Below are 26,155 nucleotides of genomic sequence, written 5' to 3'. Positions count from 1 at the left end.
TATTGGAAGACTTAGCGATAACTATAAAGAGAAGGACATAAGAGGTATTCAAATTAGCAAAGAGGAGGTAAAATTATCTCTCTATGCAGACGATATGATAGTTTACTTAGAAAACCCTAAAGACTCGGTAAGAAAACTATTGGACATAGTTGACCAATTCAGCAAAGTGGCAGGATATAAAATCATCATATAAAAATCAATTGGATTTTTCTACAGTGACAAAGAGAATACAGAGCTGGAGCTAAGAAAAACAATATGCTTCACAATAGCTAATCACAAGATTAAATATTTGGGAATAAATCTAACCAGAAGCACAAAGGATCTAATCAAAGAAATTTACAAAGCATTACTATAAGAAACAAAAAAGAGACCTGGAGAAATGCAAGAATAGCCCTTACTCATGGATAGAAAGACTCAATATAGTGAAAATGACAATACTACCAAAGACAATTTACACGTTCAATGCAATCTCAATACAAATATCAATTCCATTCTTCAATGAGATGGAAAAGGAAATTTACAATTTCATTTGGAATAGAAAGAGGCCTCAAATAAGCAAAGCACTCCTTAAAAATAGAAACAAGGTAGGCAGCATTTCACTCCCTGATTGCAAATCCTGCTACACTGCTATGGTGGTCAAGACAGCATGGTACTGGTACAATGACAGACACATAGTCTAGTGGAATAGAATTGAGAACCCATAAATCAGCCCATATACCTATGGACAACTGATTTTTGACAAGGAGATGAATTCAGATAAGTGGAGAAACAACAGCCTTTTTAACAAATGGTGTTGGCAAAATTGGAAAACTATCTGTAGAAAACTCAAGTAAGATCCACACCTCACTCTATACACAAAAATGAACTCAAAGTGGATCAAGCACCTAGGACTAAAACAAGGGACTATAAACTTCATTAGAGAAAAGTTTGGAAGAACTCTATCTAGAAGCCCTAATCCACAACAGTCTTCCAAGCATCCTGAAAAATCTACAACCAGAAGAGGATAAAATAGATGAATGGGACCTTCTAAGAATCAAAACCCTATGCACATCCAAAAACTTCTCCAACCAGGTGAAAAGAGAAGCCGCAGACTGGGAAAAAAATATTTGGTAATGACATGTCAGACAAGGGACTTATATCTAGAATGAATAAAATACTCAAGCACCACAAGATAAAGGAAAACAACTCAGTTGGGGAAATGGGCACAGGATATGAACAGACGACATTCAGATGGCCAACAAGTGCATGAAGAAATGTTCAAAATCCCTAGCTCTAAGAGAGATGTAAATCAAAATAACTATGAGAAATCATCTCACCCCAGTAAGAAGAGCAAAATTCAACAGAACAGCAAGCAAAAAATGCTGATAAGGTTCCAGAGAAACTGGAACCATTATTCACTGTTGGTGGGAGTGTAAAATGGTGCAACTACTATGGAAGGCAGTATGGCACTTTCTCAAAAAGTTGGAAATAGAAATACCATTTGACCCAGCGACTCCACTACTGGAAATACACCCTAAAGAAACCATAGTGCCAGCCAAGCAGCTATATGCACACCCATGTTTATTGTGGCTTTGTTCACAATAGCAAAGAGCTGGAAACAACCCAAATGCCCATCAACAAAGGAATGTATAGAGAAGCTGTGGTATATTCACTCAATGGAATGCTACGCTCCATTGAAAAACAAGGAACTCATGAAATATTATACAAAATGGGTGACCCTGGAGGACATTATGCTGAGTGAAATGTCTCAGTCACAAAAGGACAAATATGCATAGTGCCACTGTTGTAAAGCAGGTCTGACATCGGAGTTGGGGGGAAACTAAGAGGGGATAAATAATGTATACTGCATTGAAACAGATGAGGAAGAGAACTGTTTAAAAGCAATATATCATTAGGTATTATTCTCATGACAAGAGTCCAGAATGAAAGCTGTATAGTGGAGTGGACTTTGGGGGGTGGGGGATTTTATAACAATGAAAGTTGGGGGGGGTGTTTGTTGGGTGTTTTTTTTTTACTTTTCGAGAAGAAAAGCAAACTAGGGGGAGGGGTGGGCAGCAAGGAAAGTGTGCAACAATGAATGAATGGCAATCCAAAGTCTCTGTTAACTTTCATTAAAATAAATTTTAAAAAAATAATGATTGCACAACTCAAAAAAATGTGATCAATATGACTGATATTTTCTTTTAGAAATTGTTGAAGTTGTGTGTGTTTTGTGCATGTTCAACAAAAACAAAAATGCTAATTGCATGTGCAGCTTCATGTAATCACATTGCATTCAAGTTGCTTGACTGCATCATAACCACATTCACTCCTGCTATCTGTTATGTTGTTGTTCTTAGATGTCATGGAGTCTACTATGACTTATAGTGACCCTATGAACAACTGACCATGCACCTCCCTCACAATTTTATACACTCAAGTCCTTTTTTAGAGTCATCTTGTGAAACATCTTCTTGTCTTTCCCAGCATGAAATCTGCCGACAATATGCTCAAAGTATGTGAGACCAAGTTTAACTATCTTTGCTTGAACTTCCTCCAAAACCATCTTGTTTGAACTTCGTCCAAAATAGACTTGTTTTTTCTTTTGGTAGGCCATGAGATATTCAACACTCATTTTCAACACCACAATTCAAGGGCATTAAGTCTTCTCCAGTCTTTCTTACTTGTTATCCAACTTTCAGAAACAGAAATAATTTAAAAGATCATGATTTTGACCAAGTGTAGTTTAGTCTTTAAACTGACAGCCTTTCTCTTTAGCACTTGGAGAGGTCTTTGATAGGAGATTGTCCCAAGCAACATGTCTTTTATTGACTTCTGGTACCAAGTGTGTTGATTGTGGATCCAAGCAAGATGAAATTTTTTATTATAATCTTTTATCTAACATGATGTTGCCTATTGGTTCAGTAGTTGAGATTTTAAATTTTTTTTTGTTGAGATACAATCCGTATTGATGGGTGCAGCAAATGTTTTAAGTCCTTTTCACTTGCAGCAAACATGATTGAATAATCTGCATAGCAGAGGATGTTAATGACTTCTTCCTCAAACTCTTCTTCATATAAGCCACATTCTTGAATGATTTGCTCAGCATACAGACTGAAAAGGTATGAAGACAGGACAAAACCTGGAGCATACCTTTCTTGGTTTTAAACCATGTTGTGTTTCCTTGTCCTTTTCATAGATCTGTGTCTTAGTCTACGTATATAATTCTCCTCAGCATTCTTCTTTTTTAGAAAATTTTTATGCTGGTTTTCTTACGAAATTCATATAGATTGGTTTTCACACTGCATCTTTCTAATTTTCTTTACCCACCCCTCCTTGTACCCTTCAAATTTGTGATCCTATGATTACCCTCTTGCTTATCCTCACCCCACTACTCCTGCCCTCACCTCTCCCTTATATCGTCATACCCATTTTACTAGTTATTTTCCTATTTCTACAATAATGGCCTTATACCATATTTTTTCTTATGGAACTGAGTTAGCTCACTTAGCATAATGCTCTCCAGACTCTTCCAAGTTAGGTAGTAATTTTCTAAATCATTGCTCTTCATGCTGCATAGTATTTCATTGTGTAAATGTACCACAATTTCTCGATGCATTTATTGTGATTGGACATTTGGGCTGTTTCCATGTTCTTATGTTGGTGAATAATGCTGCTATGAACATTGGTGTACATATCTCCATTTGTGTCTCAATTCTAATTTTCTCAGGGTATATTCCAAGCAGTAGAATAGCTTGGTCATATGGAATTTCTATGTACAGCTTTTTGAGAAAACATCAAACTGCCTTTCAGAGTGATTGTGTATCATTTGTTTCTATCTCACCACATCCTCTCCAACATTTATTACTTGCTGTCCTGTTAAATGTTGCCACTGAATTGAGATGATACCTCACTGTGGTTTTGACTTGCATCTCTCTTGTTGCCAGTTTTGAGCATTTCGAGCATTTCTTTTATGTGTCTGTTGGCTGTCCGAATACCTTCCTCTGTGAAAGGCCTTTCCATGTCTTTTTCTCATTCTGTAATTGGGTTGTCAGTCTTTTTCCTGCGGTGGCTCTATGGTATTATATAAACTTTCATTATGAGACCCTTGTCTGAGATGTATTGCCAAATATTTTTTCCCAGACAGGAGTTTTACTTTTCACTTTGTTGAAAAATGTTTTTTTATGCACATAGGAATTTACTCTTTAGAAGGTCTCATTCATCAATTTTATCCTCTCAGATTGTGTATTTCTGCCTGTTTTGTCAGCCTCTTTATACCATGAGCCAGGCCTTCTAAGCTTAGTCCCACTTTGTCTCTTATGATCTTTGTGGTTTGGGGCTTTACCACTAAGTCTCAGATCCACCTTGAATTCATTTTTGTGTTTAGTGAGAGGTGTGCATCCTGCTTCAGCATTTGCAGGTCATAGTCCAGTTTTGCCAGCACCATATGTTGAAGAGGTGAGGCTATTCCTTCAAAAGTGAAGTTAGGCTTGGAAAGATGGGAGGGCCAATAAAGAAGAGGAGGACCCCCCAATGAGATGGATTAATACCTCATCAATGGGCTCTAGTGTTTCAGGGAAGATGAGGATGACACAGGATAGCACTGGGTTTAGGTCAGCTATTCTTAGGGTTGTTATGAATTGTACTTAATTCAACAGCACCTAAGAACAACAGCAAGGAACAATGCACTCAAATAGGTGAAGTGAAGATTAACCTGAAAGAAATGACTGATTAGACCTTTGGTAGGGTCATTAAAAAATGAAACAGGACATGCATTATAAACTGAATGGGGAGGTTTGAGAAGGAAAATGTGTATGAATGAATGAAAAACCAATTACTTGGTAAAATTTCACTAAAATCACAACTTTAAAAAAAAAAGAGTCATTGTCTGGTTTCCTCTTCATAGGAATCAACCTGGGCTGTTGCTCTCAATTCTTCTTCCCCGCTCATAAATGTAAATGAAGTCAGATAACCTACAATCACTGTAGAACAAAGACACACATACTCATATATACAATGCCATGTCACTGAGATAGATAGATAGATAGATAGATAGATAGATAGATAGATAGATAGATAGAGATAATCAGTGATATTAGGCACAATTTTGCTGAATTGGATAATGTCTTTGAAATATGTGTGCAGGGGGTTAATCACAGTGTAATGACTGCAGACTTTTTAAGTTTAATCAGCATTAACAACATTTCTTAAGTCTAGAGTAATAATCAATAAAACAGTAAATCAAGTCCTGGTTTGCGGTAGTTGCCAATTTCTGTGGCCAAGTACATGCAGAGTTGGAAAGATATTCCTAAAAGTACAGCACTACAGATGACATATACAACAGATATAAACATCGAGAGCATAAACACGATGTTGCTATTTGTTGTTAGGAGTTGTAAAGTCAGTTCCTAGTAGCTCTGTATACAACAGAATGAAACACAACCAAATCCTGTGTCATCCTCACAATGAGTGCTGGTCTTTAGCCACTGTTGCGGTCACTGGGTCAAGGCGACTGGGTCAAGTCACACTTCAAGGTGTTCCTCTTCTTCACTGAGCCTCTATTTTACCAACCATAATGTCCTTTTCCAAGGACTAGCTCCTCCGGACAACATGTCCTTATTATGTAATATGAAGTCTCATCTCACTTGCTTTTAAAATCACTCTGGTTATACTTCTAAGATTTGTTCTTTTAGCAATCTCTGGTATGTTCAGTAGTTTTTGCCAGTTTCACAATTCCAAGCATTAATTCTTCTCTCATCACCTTTTGCCATTGTCTAACTTTCACATGCATATGAAGCAAGTGAAAATGTCATTGTTTGGGTCTTTAAAATTAAATCCTTACTGCACAGCACTTTAAAATAGCTTTTTGGCAGCAGATTCACCAATACAATGTCATTTGATTTCTTGAATCCTGACTGTGGAAGTAAAATTAAATTCCTGACAACTTCAATCTTCTCAACTTATCTTGATGTTGGTTCTTTCTCTAGTTGTGGGGATTTTTTGTTTTCCTTTAACGTTGAAATACAATCCATATTGAATGTTATACTCTTAAAATTTTGTCAGTAACTGCTTCAAATATTCATTTTCAGCAAGCAAAGTTTTGTTATGTGCATATCACAAGTTGTTGATGAGTGTTTTTTGAATCCTGTCATTTCATATAGCCCACTTCCTTGGGTTGTTTGGCAGATAGATTAGATAAAAACTATGAAAGAATACAATCCTAAAACATAATTTTTCTAACTTTAAACCATGCAGTGTCCCCTGTATCCGTTTGAATGTTTGCTTCATATCTATGTACAAGTGCTGCATGAGCATAATTAATGAGCAGGTCCTAGAATTCCTATTCTAACTCTTTTCATGTTGTTGTTGTTGTTATGTGCCAACAAGTCACTTGTGAATCATAGCGACCCTATGTACAAGAGCTCTAAACACCATTCTATCCTGTGCCAACCTCGCCATCTCAAACACACTCATTCTCAATCACAGAATTGATCCGTCTCATTGAGGGTCTTCCTCTCCTGCGCCGTCCCTCCACTCTACCAAACATGATGTCCCTCTCCCAGGACCAGTCCCTCCTTGCAATATGCCCAAAGTATGTCAGACGAAGCTTCAGAATCTTTGACTCCAGGGAACATTCCAGCTTCACCCTCTCCAGGACAAACATGTTTGTTTTCCTAGCAGTCCATTATTCAACACTCTTCTCCAGCACCACAGCTCAAAGGCATCAATTCTCTTTCTATCATCCCTATTCACTGTCCAACTCTCCGATGCATAGCACATAATTGTGAAGACTATAGCCTGGATGAGGTGCACCTTAGTCTCCAGCCTGACATCGTTGCTCTTCAGTACCCTGGAGAGGTCCCTCACAGCTGATTTTCCCAGTGTAATTCATCTCTTGATTTCCTGGCTACTGTTACCAAGAGTGTTGACTGTGGAACCAAGCAAACTAAAACTGTTAACTATCTCAATCTCTTCACTATCCATACTGATGCTGCCAGTTGGCCCAGTGGTGAGAATCTTAGACAATAAAATATAAGAAAATTATTACAAAGTGATGAAGCTTGAATATCAATTACTGGTATTTTTTTAATATCATGCGCTTAAGCATATGTCTCTAGATTTTACTTTTAAAGGATGTTTGTGTTTCACAAAATTCTTGACAATTTAGCAATTGCATCTTGAAAGGTACTATAAACTGGTTCCAAATGATCAATTTTTTTTTCTCAGTTATACAGTGCTGCTGCACCAATACTACAAATGGATGGCTGTAAGAAACAGAAATGTATTATCTTACAGTTTAAGAGGCTCTCACTACACTTCATTGCCATTGAGTCAGAGTGGGCTCATAGGTGACCCTCCAGAAGGTTTCTTGAGGCTGTAAATCACATTTCAATCACCTGAGAGGATGTTGCCCATCTTTCTTCAATGAAATCACTGCTGGATTCAAACAGCCAGGAAAAACCAATCTCTGGATTAGTAATCCCACCCCTAATTTTCTATATTGCTACACCTCAGGGACCCTCCCCTGTTATTAGATAAGGCTGTGTGTGATCTGAGAAAGATGTGACATCCTACCCTAATCCTGTGTCATTAAAATAACAAAAATAGCCTAATCCTCATGAACACAATCTAATCCTGTTTCATTAGCATGTGGAAGTGAAAATTCATAACATACAAAATGTTGAATAATTACATCACCTCACAAAATGGAGGGTAACTACCCACTACTGTTAATTGTAACCTGGCCATGTAGATGCATATCTTGAGGGGATACAATTCAATCCACACCATCATTTGTTTTCTCTTTCTAGGTCGGCTTGAGAAGCCAAAAATTACACCAAACTTAATGGCATCTATTAATAATACCTGTAATGTGACACTGACTTGCTCTGTGGAGAAGGAGGAAAAGGATGTGACATATAGATGGAGTCCACTTGGAGAAGAGGGAAATGTCCTTACAATCTCCCTGACCCCTGACAACCAAGATTTGGCTTACTCTTGTACTGCCCAGAACCCTGTTAGTAATAACACCGACTCCATCTCCACCCAGCATCTCTGTGCAGGTAACTAACTAACCCTCTCGGAAATCGCTCTTAATAATGGCAAACTTGTATTTTATTCTCTAGGGGAATGAATGTATTTTCATATACATGTACTAGATCCTTGGGGTCCAGAAAGTCCTCTGGAAAAACCTCAAAACTTCTGAGAGATGCAAGGCATTTCAAAGAATTCTGAGGCAGCCCCTGTGTGGTCTTCTGATTCAGTCTCTAAACCCAGATTTTAACAGCAGGAGGGACCATTTCCCTACAAGCTTCCGTATTCCCCAGGAAGCAACACAAATGTGAGAGTGCCTCTGAGTGCAACCAGAGCCAGCTCCTTAGCTTCCAGGAATGGTCCTGGGAAGTCAAAACTCACTGAATTTCTGTTTGCAGGTACTGTAATGGGCCTCCGAACTCACTCCGCTGGATTACTGGGTGTGTTGGCTCTGCTCATCTTGCTTGTTATCATTATATCTCCACTGCTTTTGTTCCGTTTATACAAGAGAAAACAAGGTAGGATTTTACCAGAAGGTAAAATATGGAAACACTCCTTTCTTCTTCTTGGAAATGAAGTTATATACATCCAAGGCAATATGGAGAGGTCTTTTTTTTCTTCTTCAACTCCCACTCCACCCTCTCACTGTCTCCCAGAAGAAGGACCCTGAAAACCACATGACATTACCCTCAATGGGTAATCTCAGAATCTGTTCCCAAGGTCACCAGTGTGACCTAAACATGAGTTTTAGTTTAGTCCTGTCAGTGAAAAATTTTGCCTCTCTGGCATTGTCTTCATATATGAAATGATGTTTGGATTAGAGTCTCCAAGTTCATTTCCAAATCTTCTCTTTTTTTAAAAAAAAAACATGACTCTTGGGAACTTGTCAAGGGACAGTATTAATCTTGCATTCCCTAATTCTCATTAGAGGGAGCTCTGGTGGCCTAGGGGCAAGAAGCTGCACTGCAGCTTCTGAAGGCATGAGGTTCCAACCTACCAGCTGTTCCACAGGAAAAGGACAATCTTCTCCCTGCAATTAACGACCTCTGAAAACCTGCAGGAGGGTCAAGTATGGTTCGGTTCTAACTCAACAGTACACAACAACAACAACATTCTCACTAGATAGGAACACCTGGTAGAGTGGTCCATAGAAAATTGTGCTGCTTGCATCTTTGTAGGGGTTCAAATCCACCACTGGCTTTACAGGAGAAAGATGAGCAATCTCCTCCCATGTGATTTACAGCTTCAGAATCCCAAGGAATCAGAACCAGAGGTGAATGAGGGAGACGGAAGCAAAGACAGAAACTATATATTCTTGCTAGTTATTGTGATTGGTGTGAAAGGAAGAGATTGAGTGGACATGGGGATATTCTGGACCCCAGTGAAGATGTAATGATACTCTCAATGACGTAAAACTGATATTCTGAATAGAGAATGACAAAATTACAGAAGAATCTAGTGTCAACTAAAAACAAAATAAAAAACTCTTCAAAATTATTGCTGTCAAGTTGCCACCAACTCAGAGCTAACCCTCCAGCAGTTTTTCAGAGGCTGCAAATCACACAGTAGGAGATAGTCATCTTTTTCCGGAGAATCAACTGATAGATTCTAATCACCAGCCTTTGGGTTGGCAGTACAACTCCTTACTACTAGGTCACTAGAGCCCCCCAGTATAGATCAAGTACACAATAAATGTATGAATAACTATACTTATAATTGAAGGGCATGGCACAGAAGCTCTCTCAGGGGAAGAGGGTTTGTGATATTACCCAAATGGTCTTAGGATGCAGAGAATGACATAGACTGCTCCATGAACTGCCTCACAGATTATCTGAAGGGTCCCTCCAAAGACATCTGTCCTCAATCCCTGACAGCCTTCTGTAAAGGAAGAAGGGTTACTCTTTGCTTCTACAAATGAAATAAAGAGACAGAACTCAAGCTCACTGGTCAAATCCAGAACAAGGGATGAAGTAGGACTAAGACTCTGAAAACATTAAAGTCCCCTTGCCACTACTCAGCCTAGTGGGTCTGTTAATTGCAGTTAAGTTAAAATGCCATGAAGTACAAATGACCAAAACACTGGTCACCTCCTTTCAACTTAGGGAGCTCAGGTGGCTTAGTGGTAAGGAACTGAGCTACCAATGCTACCAATGGTTTGAATGCACAGTTGGTCCACTGGATAAAGAGGAGTAATCTTCTCCCATGCAATGTACTGCCTCTGAGAACCCTCTGGAAGTTCAGGTGTGGGTAGGTCCCGAGTTGACAGTACACAACAACTCTTCAACTTAGCATTAAGAACTCATTTTCACTACCAACTTAGGGAGCTCCTTTTGCCTAGTGGCAAGGAATTGTGCTATCAACCCAAAGATACACCGTTTGAATCCATCAGCTTCTCTGTAGGGAAAAGATGAGCAATCAATTCCAGTGTGATTCATTGTCTCTGAAAACCTGCTGGAGGGTCAGTTATGAGTAGGGGCTCACTTGATGACACTCAACGGCAAAAACATCATTACCAAAGAAAAAAGCACACTGACATGAATGCTCCCACCAGCCTATCAGTTTTAGAAATAAGAACTTATTTTTCATTATGTATGTTAAGTATGAACTTGAAGACTCAAATATAATATAAATGTAACGCAGTTAAGAAACTATGAGACTCTCGTGAAAATACAGCTAGTTGAATAAGGTAGTTATTCCAAATGCCAGTGCCAGTGTTTCTAAGTACAGTGGGATTCCACCTTGGATAGAACACTTACTTTTGACAGTAAATACAGAGAGTTAAAGTATTTTCTTTCAATTAATCTGGACTCTAAAAATAGAAGATAATTCTCACTAGTTCTAGGTGAAGCTTGGCCCAAATACCTTCTCTACTACATTGAGACATGAGAGAGATAGCCTGAAGATCCAAGCATCTATCTCAAGTGAGACGAGTTCTCCAGTTACGTACACTAGGCCAAACGGAAGCAGCTTCAAAAAGCATTAGATTAGATAATGTCTAAAAAGACATCCATCTGCTATGGTTGAGACACCAGTTTGAGCAGAGGGTTATGTTATTGCTGTTTTGTACCATAGAGTCTGAACTGATCAATAGCAGACCCTCTGGCAGGTTTTCAGAGGTAGTTAATTGCTTGAGAGAAGATTGTCATCCTTTTCCCACGCAGCAGATTGTAGATTCGAACCGTGTGTCTTTGAGATTACAGCGCAGGAGTGCCACCAGACCACCAGAGTTGCCTTTGAGTTGTGGGCTGGGGAAGACTGAGAAATAGGGGATAAATAATGTATACTGCATTGAAACAGATGAGGGAGAGAATTGTTTAAAAGGGATATATGATTAGGTATTATTGTCATGACAGGAGTCCGGAATGAAGACTGCACAGTGGAGTGGACCTGGGGGAAGGGAGGGATTATATAATATTGAAAGAATTTTTGTTTTACTTTTCAAAGAGAAGAGCTAATTGGGGGAAAGGGGTGGGCAGGGAGAAAAGTACAACAATGAATGAATGGAAATCCTAAGTCTCTGTAAACTTTCATTAAAATTAATTAAAAAAATTTTTTAAAAAAAACATACCATGGACCACCAAGAAAACAAATAGATCTTTTTTGGAGAGGGTGAAACCATATTTCTCCTTGGAGGCTAGGATTTTAAAGCTCTGTCTTATATACTTTGGACACATGGCCAGGAGGGACTGGTCCTTGGAGAAGGACATCATGCTTGGGAGGAGGGAGGGACAGCGCAAGAGAGGAAGAACTTGGATGAGATAATTGATACAGTAAATAGGGAAATGGGGGTAGGTGTATTGGAGTCAGTGAGACTGGCTTAGGACAGAGCAGGCTTCAGAGTAATTGTACACAGGGTTGCTATGAGTCACAGGTGACTTGATTGCACATATCAACAGCTAACAACTATGGTTATGTTTGTTTGTTTGTTTGTTTGTTGTGACACAGATATGGTTTCAAAGAAAATAATGTATGAAAACATCAACGGTCTAAGAGACAGTCAGCCAGCAGAGAGCAGAATATATGATGAAATCTCCCAGCCTAAGGTAAGATGCTGTCCAGGTACTGCTACCCTTTACCCCCAAAGGGCAACCACTGCCCACTGATTGATATGATTTTGAAGTAGTCAGAAACAATAATATGATAGACCCAATCCAGAAAGATCACTCTCAGAGAAATGATAAGCTGAGCCTTCCTGTGAAAATAAGATTCAAGTTAGTTGTCTTCTTATTGCAGCCTTCAGAGGATCAGGCCTTGAGTTTCCTTCCAAGAGGCCTTACTCTGACACTAGATAAAAACCATGACTAATTCTGAAGCAGTTTCTCTATGCTTCAAACAACAAAGGAACTCCTAAAATGATATGAGTGCTCTTATGTGGCCACCAATATGGTGAGCACATTGCTAAGGGCTCTCGTGTGGCACAGAACTGACACAGATCCCCTTAAACTCAAACTTCCTTACCTGACAGCAGCAGCTGCTTGCTTTCCTCAGACTCCAAGTCATTCTGTCTTGAACTCCCTCTTCCTCCCTGCTTTCCATTTGCTTTCCCTCCACTTAGGATCAGGCTTCTACGTTTCCTCCCTCTCTGCCTCTACCAGCCTATAACTGAGGTCTGTCTGGTCAGTCTATTCCTGTGCTTGGACTGTCAGAGCTCCCATGTCCATAGAGCCTATGGAAAGCTAAGATCTTTATTCTGTAAGGCTCACTATGAACCACTCCAGTTGGCCCTTCTGAGGCTTTTCTGAGGTCTTACCCAGCTGTTGCTCATTCTTCCTACATGTAATACTGATCTTCTCCAGTAGCTCTGGATGGCTGAAGCCAGGAAAGTAGGCTGCCTAGTAAAAAAGAAACTAATACAGGATGATGGTCAAGGTGAGAAGTAGGAAATGGGGCTCATGGGATTTGACCTGGGCGTACATAGGTGCTGTGGATGTTTTACAGGTGCTTCCCTCCAATGAAGAGTCAGAGAAGACCATTTACTCAACAGTGGAGTATTCTAAGGTAAATATGCTTTGGTTCCTTATGATTTTTACATCTGCTCAGGTTATACCTCTTATCTCTACCCCTTGGGACTCCTCTCTATACTTTTCAAGGGTAGTTTTCTAGGGCTTCCGGTTTGTGGATACTTTCATCCATGTAGAATCCTGCTTCCCAGGTGGAAGGCCATCCCTATGTTGGCCTGTTTAGGATGCTGACCATTCTCTTTAAGTTCAGTAACCCCTACTCCTATATCCTTTGGAAACTTCAGCTTGTGTGATGCTCAGGGCCCTGTTAGGTGACAGTGTGAAGGTGAGAAAACACACACAGTCCCTCCCACGTCAGCTGTGTGAAGTAGCAAGTGAAACAAACTGAATTTCAGTTCTCCTTTGCTCCCTTTGCTGTCCTTTCACAGAACACAGCCTGCACAACTATGTGGGGTGATCTGGTGACACTCAACATTTTCTATAGCTTAGTTTCCTTCTCAACAATACACCAAGATAGAAATTCAATTCAGTTCTGCTGCAGACTTATCACTGTCTAAGGGTCCTCACCACTGCTAAACCTTTGAGGCCTCGTGGTGAATCCAATATTTTATGAGTGCTCATAGTCAAGTTGTCAGACAGAAAGTTAATAATGACAGATTTTAATTGCTCCACGCAAGAAAAATGGGCAATCTCCTCCAGTGTGATCAACTGCCTCTGAAAACCTGCTGGAGGGTCAGCTTCGGGTCAATTCCATCTTTATCAGACACCAAAAACAACAATGACAAATGAACTTTTGTAGGAAGAAACATTAGAAAGTTTAAGTGAATTGCAAATAAGTCAATTAATAAGATTTAAGTGCCAATTCTAGAAGGCAATAGTGAGCATATAGAGCAGTTTGACGAAGCAGGAAGAAATCTCTTCCTTAAACAAGAGACTTGAATCTAAAGATCAACCACATGCCCTGAAAAATACAACAGAAGGGACCTTGCCTCCTCAGTTATCAGGAAAAGGACAAAAGTAAAAAAAGAAGAAAAGGAGTAAAAGAATAGAGAAGCAAGGAATGAGGGGTCAGGTGTCCAGTAATTACGTTAGCATCAGCGTAAGGGAGAAGGTGAGTCACCTGACTTTTCATCTGGAATGGACTAGATTTGAAGGTTTAATTAGGATTGAAACATGTAAAATGAATCTTTACAGGCAAGTTAGTTTGCTATTATTAACCAGTCAGTATTGTGACTCCTTAAGCCAGTGGGGAGGTTGTTTCCAGCACTCTAAATGACCAGAGTACACATAACATGACTGGTGATTCATACAGAAGGAATCAAAGCTCACCCGGGAATAAGAAAAGCGTGTAGCTGATACCTGAATTTTTTCCCTACCTCTATATTCCAATTTAATGCCAAAAACCTACTTGTGTATCTTCCCACTTGTTTCTCTTTTCTGGTCTAAGTAATTGGTTGTTCACGGTTCCCAAGATAGGTGGCAGCATGGTAGTAAGGGACATAGCAGAGAATAAGGTTCTGCTAGTTCAAACTTCCCCAGCACTGCGGAAATCAAAGGCATCCCCTGTGCCATTTGTTTGGCTTTATTGGGTACTTTATGAGTCTGGAGTTTCCCACCACCTTTCAGTAAGCATTTCTCACATCTCTTCTCGTGCACAGGTGGGGAAAACCAGCACATGTGACAGAAAACCTCCTGGGACTTCAAGCTATGAAATCGTGATCTAGGCTCCAGACAACAATCCCTCTTTGGAAATTGAACTACAATCACTTCTACTGGAAGAAGCCTTGGATCCAGATTCTCGGCCCAGATCTTGTCAGAGAGATTGCAAATCCTCACATCCTAACATGTAAGCAAAACAGAAATGCCTGTGTGACTAGGTTGAGATACTTCTGTTAATGGACAAACGAGCATGTGCCAGTCATGGGCAACATTGTGTGTCAACATGGCTATAATTTTCAGTTTATTATACCTCATCAATGTATTATAAATTTGAACCTCTGTGATGTTAATTAGGCATCATTATAAACAGAACTACCAAAATATGATTAAAGGTAGGTTCTCCTCAGGAGTGTGGCTTGCATGATATTTGTGTTTGAATTCTGGGGGGGGGGGGGGGGGGGGGTGGGGGGGGGAGGGGGACCAAAACCACAAAACCTAGAGAGCTTTTTATCAGACCCACATCTGGCTGTCAGGCTCCTTATCTCCAGGCTTAAGCCAGTGACCTGCCATACTTGCTGACTTTGGACTCATATAAAGTCGACCACATTTGAATCTGCCTTCTAATAATGATCTTGGACTTCTCTCCACAAACTCACTCAGTGCCATTAAGTTAGAAGTGACTCACAGTTTATAATCCAATAGGTTTTCGGAGGCTGTAAATCACACTGGAGGAGATTGCCCATCTTTATCCTTAGAAGCAGCTGAGGGATTCAAACTGTCTGTTTTGGGGTTGGCAGTGTAACTCCTTACCTACAAGGACATCAGAGCTCCCTAGACATTTTTTTTTTATGGAATACCAATTGATATATTTCTTTTCTTCCTCATTTTTAGTACTTTTTTTCTTTTTTTTAATCATTAATTTCAATGAAAATTTACAGAGACTTTGGATTTCCATTCATTCATTCATTCATTCATTCATTCTTTGTTGCACTTTTCTCCCTGCCTACACCTCCCCCCAGTACACTCTTTTCTTTGAAATGTAAAGGAAAAATTCTTTCATTGTTTTGCAATCCCTCCCCCCAGGTCCACTTCACTATGCAGCATTTCTAATCATAATTTTATTATTTCTACCACATGACTAGGTAAGATTATACAAATGTGAGGTACTTATGACCCATCAAGAATATTGGATATTTTGCTTATATTTTAAGTAAGATACATGACATATTTATAGGGTGTTGGTGGTTTGTGTTTGGGGAGGCTTTTTGTCGTTATTTTTTTTTTCGGAGAGTGGTTGTTGTTCGGTGCCTTTGAGTCAAATATAACTCATAGTTACTCTATAAACAACAAATCTGAACCCTGTCCCATCCTGTGCCATCCTCACACTTTCTGACTCACTCCAGCTCTTGCCGCAGTCTCTGTGTCTGTCAGTCCATCTGGTTCAGGGTCTTCCTCTCTTGTGCTGACCCTCAATCTTTCCAAGTGATGTCCCTCTCCAGGAATAGCAACTCTTAGCAACATTTATGAAGTGAGTCAATGCAAATAATGTGTATAGAATGCTAACGTGGGGATTGGTCAGTTTAGTCATCCTGCTAAATTTAAAGACAAGCAATCCCAAAGGTCTGAAGGAGCTATCTTCCTATCATCAAGAAAGAAGAACCAAGAAAGCAACACATGCTTTGGGCCTAGGATCCGCATGCTAAACACTTCCCCAAACAAGGAGAGGGAGGCTTGTGACACTAGAGAAGTCACAGAGCAGCAGCATTAGAACCAACAGAATCAGGAGCCTGGTATAAGATAGAGCTGTGGGCTCCAGGCCACAGAATGAGGAAGAGTGGCTGCCTTTAAGAATTTCGTTTTTAAAAATTTATCGGGCAGCTAGTTTCGTGAGCCCACAGAACTAGAAGTGAGCCCCTTTGACTTAGTCTTACTTAGCAGAATATGGTGATTTGGGGACTTCTTAAAAGAGCATAGCTAAAAGAGTCAAAGCACAGCAGAAACAAAGACCACAAAGAAGCCTGCCTGTGGGAACAGCTGAGGAAAGAGTCCGTCCTGATTTAATAACTGTATCCTGAGTTGTTGATTTTTGAACTGTTATTTCCTTAATAAAGCCCATAATCATGAGTACTGTCTCTGAGTTTTGTATGGTATTTCAATGAATTATCTCACTCGTTAGAGAAGCAGAGAATGCTATGGAAGAGAGGGCTGATGTCAGAATTGTCTGACCTCGTAGAAATTGAAGTTGAGATACCTAGGCTGTGACACTGATGGGGATTCTCCTTTTCCTGGAGTAGTTAGAGGAGGTCAGATGCCAATCCTCACACTCAAACTCTTTTTGACACTTATGCTAATTAATGATCCACAATATAGTAATAAGCAACATTTTAAAAAAAAACTATTATTATACTAGTTTATTTACAAAATTCAAATACATTGTTTTCCGGAACAGATACTTCCAATTTTCCTCAAACGCCCCCATCAAACTGTACAGCCCCATGAATAATGCCCCCTCCCCTTGCACATCCTCATCCCTCTGCTTCCACCCTTTCCCAACCCCTTGGGTCCTTATACTCATTCTACAATGATGGTTTTATACAACATTTCTAGAGTGTTTACTATATATCATTTCCTCTCCTAATGTTTTAAATGTACTAGCTCATTTAAAACTGATAAGAAAATCATTCAAAACCATCTACCCTTTGAAGTAGATATTATCATCATCTAGTTTACAAATTTAAAAAACTGAGTTCCAAAAGTGTAAGCAATACGTTCAAATAATTAGAAAGGTGAGACTTTCTAACTCCAGGACTGTCTGCTGAATTGATACCGTGTGTTACCTCACCAGTCCATGTGGACCTAAGCTCCTCTCTCCTTCTTACCTGTAACTCTAATTCCTCAGTATGTCCAATTGTTGTTAGGGACCCTCAAGTTTAATATGATTCACAGATATCCTGTGAACGACAGATTTGAACCCTGTCCTTTCCTGTGTCATCCTCAGCACAGGATATATTGAGCCCATTTTAGCAGTCACCGTGTCAATCAATCTGCTTGAGGGTCTTCCTCTCTTTTGCCAACCCCCTACCTTTCAAAGCATAAGGTCACTTTCCAAAAAACTAGCCTCTCTGTATGACATGCCCAAAGTATGTGAGACAAAGCTTTGTCATCTTTGCCTCCAAGGATCACTCTGGCTATACTTTCTCCAAGACTTATCTGTTGATTTGGCAGTCCATGGGATATTCAGTACTCTTCTCCAGTACCACAACTTAAAGGCATCAAGTCTTCTTCTGTCATCCTTATTCATTGTCCAGTTCTAAGATGCATAGCAAGTGATTGAAAAGACCAGGGCATGAATCAGGTGCATGATGTTGTTGTTGTTGTTGTTATGTGCTGGCGAGTCGCTTGCAACTCATACCAATCCTATGTACAACAGCTTTGAAGCCTGCCCTATTCTGACTGCCCTAGTCTCATTGACCTTAATACATCTACCCTCATTATCCTAGTTACTGAATCAATCCATCTTATCCGGGGTCTTCCCCTCCTGCTCTGTTCTTCCACCCTTCTGAGCATAATGGCCTTCACTACGTGCCCAAAGTATATGAGATAGAGCTTCAAACTCCTAGCCTCCAAGGAGACTCTTGGTTTCACCTTCTCCAAGAAAGACTTATTTATTTTCTTGATGGATGTTCAAGATTGGTTTCTTGATTGATGTTCAAGACTCTGCTCCAGCAACACACTCAAAGGTATTGATTCTTCTGCTGTCATCTTTAGTCATTGTCCAGCTCTCTGATGCATAAAAAGTTGCTTGGATCAGATGCACGTTAGTCTCTAGACTGACATCGTTGCATCTTGATACTCTGGAGAGGTCCCTGACAGCAAAATTTCCCCAGTGTAATATGTCTTTTGATTTCCTGACTGCTGGTGCCGAGAGTGTTACTTGTGGAGCAAAGCAAGCTATAATTGTTAACAACCTCAATCTTAGTCCTTACACTAACATCATCATTCCTCAGTAGTTTGGAGAGGTCCTTGACTGTAGTCTTTCCCAATGCAATACATCTCCTACTCTCCTGACTGCTGGTACTGTATTGATTGTGGATCCAAGTAAGGTGAAGTCATTGACAGTTGCAATCTTTCCCATCTATCATAATGTTGCCTATCAGTCCAGTGGTAAGGATCTTTCTTGATGTTGAGATCTAATATTGAAGGTTATTTCCTTTGATCTTCTGTAGCAAGTACTTTGAGTCCTCATTTTCAGCAAGTAAGGTTGTGTCATTGGTGTAACACAGGTTGTTGATGAATCTTTCTCCAATCTTGATGCCACATTCTTCTTACTAGAGTCTAGCTTTTTGAGTTATTTTTTCAGTATATAGAATGAATAGGTATGAAGAGAGGATACACCCTTAACACACACCTTTGCTGTTTTTAAACCATGTTGCATTCCAATTCTCTGTTCAGACAAATAGACTCTTGATCTAGGAGCAGACTTTACATGAGCATAATTAAGTGTTCTGGGATTCCCATTTTCTCAATACTTAGCCATAGTTTGCTAAGATCCACACAGCCAGGAGTCTATGCATAGTCAATAAAACACAAATGACATTATTTGGGTATTCTTTGTTTTCATCCAGCATCCATCTGGTTGATATGTCTGGTTCCATGACCTCTTCTAAAACCAGCCTGAACTTCTGGCATTTCTCTGTCAATGAAGTGTTCTAGCTGTTCTTGGATGATCTTCAACAACATTTTGCTTACATGTGATATTGATAATATTGTTTTATAATTTCCACATTCTGTTGGATCACCTTTCTTGGGAATGGGAACAAATATGGAACTCTTTCTAGTCAGTTAGCCAGGTATCTGTCTTCCAAATTTCCTGGCACAGACTGGTGAGCACTTCTAGGGCTGCATCTGTTATTTGAAGCATGTCAATTGGTATGCCATTAATTCCTGGGGCTTTGGGTTTTTTGTTTGTTTCTTGTTTGTTTGTTTGTTTGTTTGTTTTTGCCAAAGCCTTCATTGCTGCTTGAACTTCTTTTTTAATCAACATTGGCTCTCGATCAGATGGTATTTCCTAAAATATTTCAGTGTCAGCCATTTCTTTTTTGTACAGTGTTTCTGTGTGTTCTCTTCATTTTCTTTTGATGCTTTCTGGATCATTCAAGATTTTTCCCATAGCATCTCTCAATATTGCAACACGAAGTTTGAATTTGTTTTTCAGTTAAAAAAAAAAACAAAACCACAAACCAAAACCTGTCAAGTCAATTTTACTTTATGGACACTTTTGTGTTACTGGATAGAACTGCTCCACAAGACTTGTTGTTGTCTTGGGGTTTTGGTTTTGGTTTAGTTTTACTTTTGGTTTGGTGTTGTGGTTTTAGGGATTTTTTTTGTTAGGGTTTGGTTTGAGTTTTTGTTTGTAGTCTTTACAGAAGCAATTCACCAGTTCTTTATTCTACAGCGTCAGTGAGTCTGTGCAAACCACCAATCCTTCAGAGAGTTACCAATCAGAAATCATCTGTACCATCCAGACACCAATCTAGTTTCAACACATAGCAGCCCTGAGTACAACAAAATGAAACATCGTCTGACCCTGCCATGCGCACAATCACTGCTGTGCCTAAGTCCAGTGTTGGAACCACCTTGTCAATGCATCTTGCTCTATTCTAACTCCATAGCTTCTCTCATCACATCCTCTCAGCTTGCGTAATTCTAAAATGCACCACCTTTTCCCATACCCATTTTCTCTGGTCATTCTTTTTTTTAATTGATATATTAATGAAAGTTTATAAAGAACTTGGGTTTCTAATCATTCATTGTTGCACATTTTCCTCCTCTCCTACCCTAGATAAATTTTTTCTTTGGGAAAAATTTCTTTCATTGCTATATAGTAACTGCCCCTCCACCCCAGACCACTTCCCTATGCAGCTCTTATTCTGGACTCTTGTCATGCCAATAATACCTAATCATATACTCCTTTTATACAGTTCTCTCCCTCGTCTCTTTCAATGCCGTGTAGATTATTTATCCCCTCTTTTCTTGGTTTTCCCCCAGCCCCCCATGTCAGTCCTGCTCTATAACAGTGGCATTATGCCATATTTGTCTTTTTGTGACTGAGATATTTCACGCAAAATAATGTTTTCCAGGGTCACCCATTTTGTATAATAATTCATGAGTTCCTTGTTTTCCAATGTAGCATAGTATTCCACTGTCTGAATATACCAGAGCTTCTCTATCCATTCATTTGTTAATGGGCACTTGGGTTGTTTCCAACTCTCTGTTATTGTGAACAAAGCTGCAATAAACATGGGTGTGCAGATACCTACTTGGGTGGCAGTTCTGGTTTCTTTAGGGTATATTCCCATACATCCTTTCTTTTTCAATAACAGTATGTCTTAATAAAATATTTATGGTATATCAAGCATTGTTCTAAGTACATTTTCATTTCTTTGTCTAAAAATTCTTTTTAATGTAATTTTTATTTTATACTGATTTACTAACAAAGTTCATATACATTCTTTTTCACACCAGATCTTGTCCATTTCCTTTACCCACCCCTCCCTGTACCATCAAATTGTACAGACCTATAATTACCCCCCTGCCCATCCTCACCCCTCTGCTCCTCCCCTCCTCCTCTTGGATCTTCATACATGTTTTACTAGTTATCTTTCTATTTCTACAATAATGATCTTATACAGTGTTTGTCCTTAGTAAACTGAGTTTGTTTAGCAGTCTTTTAAAGTGGGACAATTATTATTCCTGTTTTACAAATGACGTTTTTGGTTATAAATATCTTTTGTTTTGTTTTGCATTGATTTGCATAAAAGTTTGTATGCAACGTGCTTCATTCACATTGTGTTTCACATAATCCTTCTTACCATGCCCATCATTACCCTGTCTTTCAAGATCCCCACCAGACCTTTCCCATTACTTTTACCCCACTCCACCCTACCACCAAATCCTCTGGTCATTCTTATCTCATGTTACCTGGGCTGCTATCACACAAAAATAAATTTCTCTATTGATGCCTTTGAACTGTGGTGTTGGAGAAGTGTATTGAATATACCATGGACTACTAAAGAGAACAAACAGGTTTGTCCTAGAGAGGGTGAAACCAGGCTGCTTGTTTGAGGCAAGGATTCTGAAGCTTCATCTGACATACTTTGGACATGCTGCAAGGAGGGACAAGTCCTTGGAGAAGGACATTATGCTTGGGAAGATGGAGGCACAGTGCAGGAGAGGAAGACCCTGAATCAGATGGGTTGATTCAGTGACTGGAGTAATGGAGGTAAGTATGTCAGAGACCATGAGATTGACACAGGATAGAGCAGGGTTCAGGGCCATTGTACCTAGGGTCGCTATGAGTTGCAGGCGACTCAATGGCACATAACTGCAAAAAGAACAAAGCACAAATCACACCACTAAATTCCTTTACAGAAAAGGTTTTCCTCCAGGGCCAAACTCTTTACCAATCTCAACCACAGGGCTTTATATTCCCTCTCTTGCCTTATTCAAAGAGAATTATCACAGGTCTGTGAAATTGCCCCTCAACTCTTTTCACACCACAGCTGTTTCTTGCCTAAGTTGTCTCCATTGTCTAGAGTGTCCACTCATGCTCATTTCTGTAGTCCTTTCATACTTCAAGAACCAGAAGGAATATCTCCCTTTTGCAAACCCACAATTTATAATTATATGTATAACTCCCTATTTACACTTCTGAAACCTCTAAGTGGAACAAATAAACAAGAGCTCAGTAAATGCACAAAACGTTGGAGGTCTAAGACCGCCCAAAGGCACCTCAAAAGAAACAACTGGAAATCTACTTATGAAAAAACAGTCATTTAAAACTTTGTGGAGGATGTAAAATATTACCACCACTATGGGAGGTGGTCAAGTTTTTGTTGTTGTTGTTGTTAAGTGTCATCAAGTCGTAGAGGATTCATAGTGACCCTATGAACGAAAGACCTGAACACTTTTGTTCTTTTGTTGTTTCTCCACATTCATAGAGTTTCTGGAAGCAAGCTATTTCAGAATTGGATGCCACTCCTGCTTCCAAGCTTGTTTTAATTGGGAAGCTCCACCAAACACTGTCCACTATGGGTAACCATTATCACATTTGACACATCAGTGTCACAGTGTTCAGCATCACAGCAACCATGAGTTACCTCTGTATAGCAAGTGGACAGACGAGTGCTATACCACTTAGAAGACTGTTTGACCAAAAATAACTAAAACCAAGAAAATAGGAGACAGGATCACATCCTCTCACACTCATTAGCAAGTCAACATTCCACCCTAATCCTCACCATAACCAGCAAACAGGCCTCTGTAGAATCCTCCTGCTGTAGACGCTTCCAAATTGGACTCTAGTCCCATACTGCTGACCAAATGCATTTTTAAATAGGAGGCTGAATCACATCATCTCACACCCATTAGTGAATCAAATAGTGTTTATAATTGCACCTGGCCCAAACCAAGATATTTCCAATCACCTTAAATGCATGTGAAAGTTAGACAATAAATAAGGAAAGCCAATGCGTGTGAGTTGGAGAGGTGTCAGAGTGTTGACTATAGTACAGATTGCCAAAAATGCAAAAATACCCATTTTGGGGAGAGTGTAGAATGCTTCTTAAAAACAAGAGTGGTGAGCCTTCATCCTACATACTTTGTCTCAGCTATAAGAAGGGACCAATCCCTAGAAAAAGACATCATGCTTGATAAACAGTTTGTCAAAAAAGAAGATCTACAATCAAATAGATTGATACAGTGGGTGCAGCAATGTGTTTAAACACAGCAGAGATTATGAGGATAGCATAGGGTCAAGTACAGTTTGTTCTGTTGCATATAAGGTTGCAATGCATAGAAGTCAGCTTGCTGGCACTTGACAACAATGCAGTAGTTTTTAACTTCTCTGTTTGGTCAATTAGTTGTTTTGGACCAAGGATCTTTCTGCCTCTTTATATCTCCAGTATCTTGCATCTTCAAAAATATTTATTGTATTAGTTAATTAATAATGTGAACTTGAAGATTATGCTCACCAGTTGTGTATCTCATCCTTTCTACAAGTTATTCTTTATTTCATACATTATAAATTTCCATTATTAAAATATTGCTCATGTATTTTAAAAAGATTCAAAAATTTTTACCTGTGTGAAAAGTGGAACTACAGGCTTGGTTTCAGCAGGATTCAGTGACTAGGGTAATGGGGGAAGGTGTGTCAGAGACAGTGAGAATGGCACAGGATAGGGCAGGGTTTAGGGCTGTTGTACATAGGGTCACTATGAGTCGATGGCACATAACAACAACAACAACAAACAAACAAAGGGAAATATTATCTGTATTGCATCTATTCCTTTTATGTTCTACTTTGTTCTGTTATTACTGAGATAAATAGTAGCTGAGACAGTACCAGAGATCATTAACATGATAAAGAAGGCTCTGTGTAATTGGAAAACCCAGCTCTGAATAGGTCTAAGGAGTTCAAGGGATTCAGTATAAAAAGGCAGAGAAAGATGAAAAGGAGGTTCAATACTAGAAAAACAACTGAGACCCTGGATGAATAGTGAGAAGCAAGAGACAGAGAAGACTAATCTCTGAAATAATGGGAAACCAGAGTGGAGAAAGAGGTATACCACCAGAGAAAAAAGGAATCTGCCTTCCTCATCTACAGAAAAGGAAAATGACACTTAAATCACATGTTTTGAGGCTGATATCCCTCACAAGACTATTAACCCCTCAGCTTCTATTCACAGCACCTTGTCACAGGACCCAATGACTAGCATAGCTCATTTCGTTGTTGTTGTTTCTGTTGTTAACAGCTCTCACGTTGGCCCATTGACCTACAATAATCAAATGTACATGTCTATCTGTGCTTCATTGTCTATGCAAAGACTTTTGACTGTGTGGATCACAACAAGCTGTGGCTAACTCTGAGAAGAATAGGAATCCCAGAACATTTGATTGTGCTAATGCAAAACCTATACTTGGACCAAGAGGGCGTCGTCAGAACAGAGCAAGGAGACACTACATGGTTCAAAATCAAGAAGGGGGTTCGTCAGGGATGTATTCTGTCTCGATACCTTTTCAATCTGTATGCAGAACAGATCATCCGAGACGCTGGACTGTACGAAGAGGAACATGGCATCAGGATTGGTGGAAGAATCATCAACAACCTGCATTATGCAGATGACACAACCCTACTTGCTGAAACTGAGGAGGACCTGAAGCGCTTGCTGCAGAAGATCAAGGACTGCAGCCTCCTATATGGACTGAAGCTCAACATCAAGAAAACAAAGATTCTCACCATTGGGCCAATCGGCAGCATCAGCATGGATGGTGAAGAGATTGAGATAATCAACAGTTTTAGTTTACTTGGCTCCAAAATCCACACTCTTGGTAACAACATCCAGGAAATCAAGAGAAGAATTGCGTTGGGAAAGTCAGCTGTGAGGGACCTCTCAAGAGTACTGAAGAGCAATGATGTCAGGCTGGAGACTAAGGTGTACCTGATCCGGGCTATAGTCTTCGCAATTACGTGCTATGCACCAGAGAGTTGGACAGTGAATAGGGTTGATAGAAAGAGAATTGATGCCTTTGAGCCGTGGTGCTGAAGAAGAGTGTTGAATATACCATGGACTGCTAAGAGAACAAACAGGTTTGTCCTGGAGAAGGTGAAGTCGCAATGCTCCTTGAACTCAAGGATTCTGAAGCTTCGTCTGACATACTTTGGGCATGTTGCAAGGAGGGACATCATGTTTGGCAGAGTGGAGGGACGGCGAAGGAGAGGAAGACCTTTGATGGGATGGATTGATTCTGTGACTGGAGCAGTGGGAATAAGTGCATTTGAGATGGCTAGGTTGACAGAGGATAGAACAGCATTTAGAGCTCTTGTACATAGGGTTGTTATGAGTCGCAAGCGAGTCGATGGCACATAACAACAATACAACAGCAGGATAAAATATTTCCTATCTTTATTGCCAGCCCCATGATGAATTGGATATCGGATCATCTATTTAGATGATTTCCAGAAGTAAATATCCAGGCCTTTTCCCCTAGTCTATCATAGTCTGGAATCTCTGCTGAAATTTGTTCAGCATCATATCAACATAAGCTTTCAATGACAGACAGATAGTAGCTGCATGTGAGGAGATTTGGCTGAAACTGAACCTGAATATCCTGCATAGAGGGTGAGAGTTCTGCCACTGAAGCACCATGCCTCAATGCCCTGTAAAGCCTAATAAATATTTGTTGAACTGAATTCAGATTGGGATTCAGAAGAGGGGGAATGGGAAACAAGTCTCAGAAACAGGGTCTAGGGAATCAGAAAGAAGGTTTATAGAGGTGACTCACAGTGCCATTTAAAGGAAAGGGATAAAGGAATTAGACTTTTAAATGAGGAGAATGCAGTTGTGAGTCTCTTTGAACAAAAAGTTTCTGGATGTTTTTGCAAACCCTTCAGGAAGTGACTTGCAAAGAGGTGTAACAGCAAATTGAAGTTGCTAGATCTGAGGGGAAACCACTTCCCCTCC

General features: G+C 39.7%; 1 protein-coding gene across 1 annotated transcript in view; it reads left to right on the top strand.

The window, feature by feature from the left end:
• The window catches only part of LOC102843325 (SLAM family member 5-like), a 75,947-nt gene extending 61,249 nt beyond the window's left edge, over positions 1-14,698 (top strand). The window contains exons 2-6 of the mRNA XM_006895473.1: positions 7,791-8,042; positions 8,412-8,531; positions 11,959-12,056; positions 12,952-13,011; positions 14,633-14,698. Of these exons, the coding sequence (XP_006895535.1) occupies positions 7,791-8,042; positions 8,412-8,531; positions 11,959-12,056; positions 12,952-13,011; positions 14,633-14,698 (596 nt within the window). The remainder of the gene's footprint in view (positions 1-7,790; positions 8,043-8,411; positions 8,532-11,958; positions 12,057-12,951; positions 13,012-14,632) is intronic.
• Positions 14,699-26,155: the final 11,457 nt, after the last annotated feature.

The sequence above is a fragment of the Elephantulus edwardii genome, unplaced genomic scaffold (assembly GCF_000299155.1).
Source record: "Elephantulus edwardii isolate Elephantulus edwardi_28Jun2011 unplaced genomic scaffold, EleEdw1.0 scaffold00168, whole genome shotgun sequence".
Lineage (NCBI taxonomy): Eukaryota > Metazoa > Chordata > Mammalia > Macroscelidea > Macroscelididae > Elephantulus > Elephantulus edwardii.
This window is presented reverse-complemented; position numbering and strand designations above follow the sequence as displayed.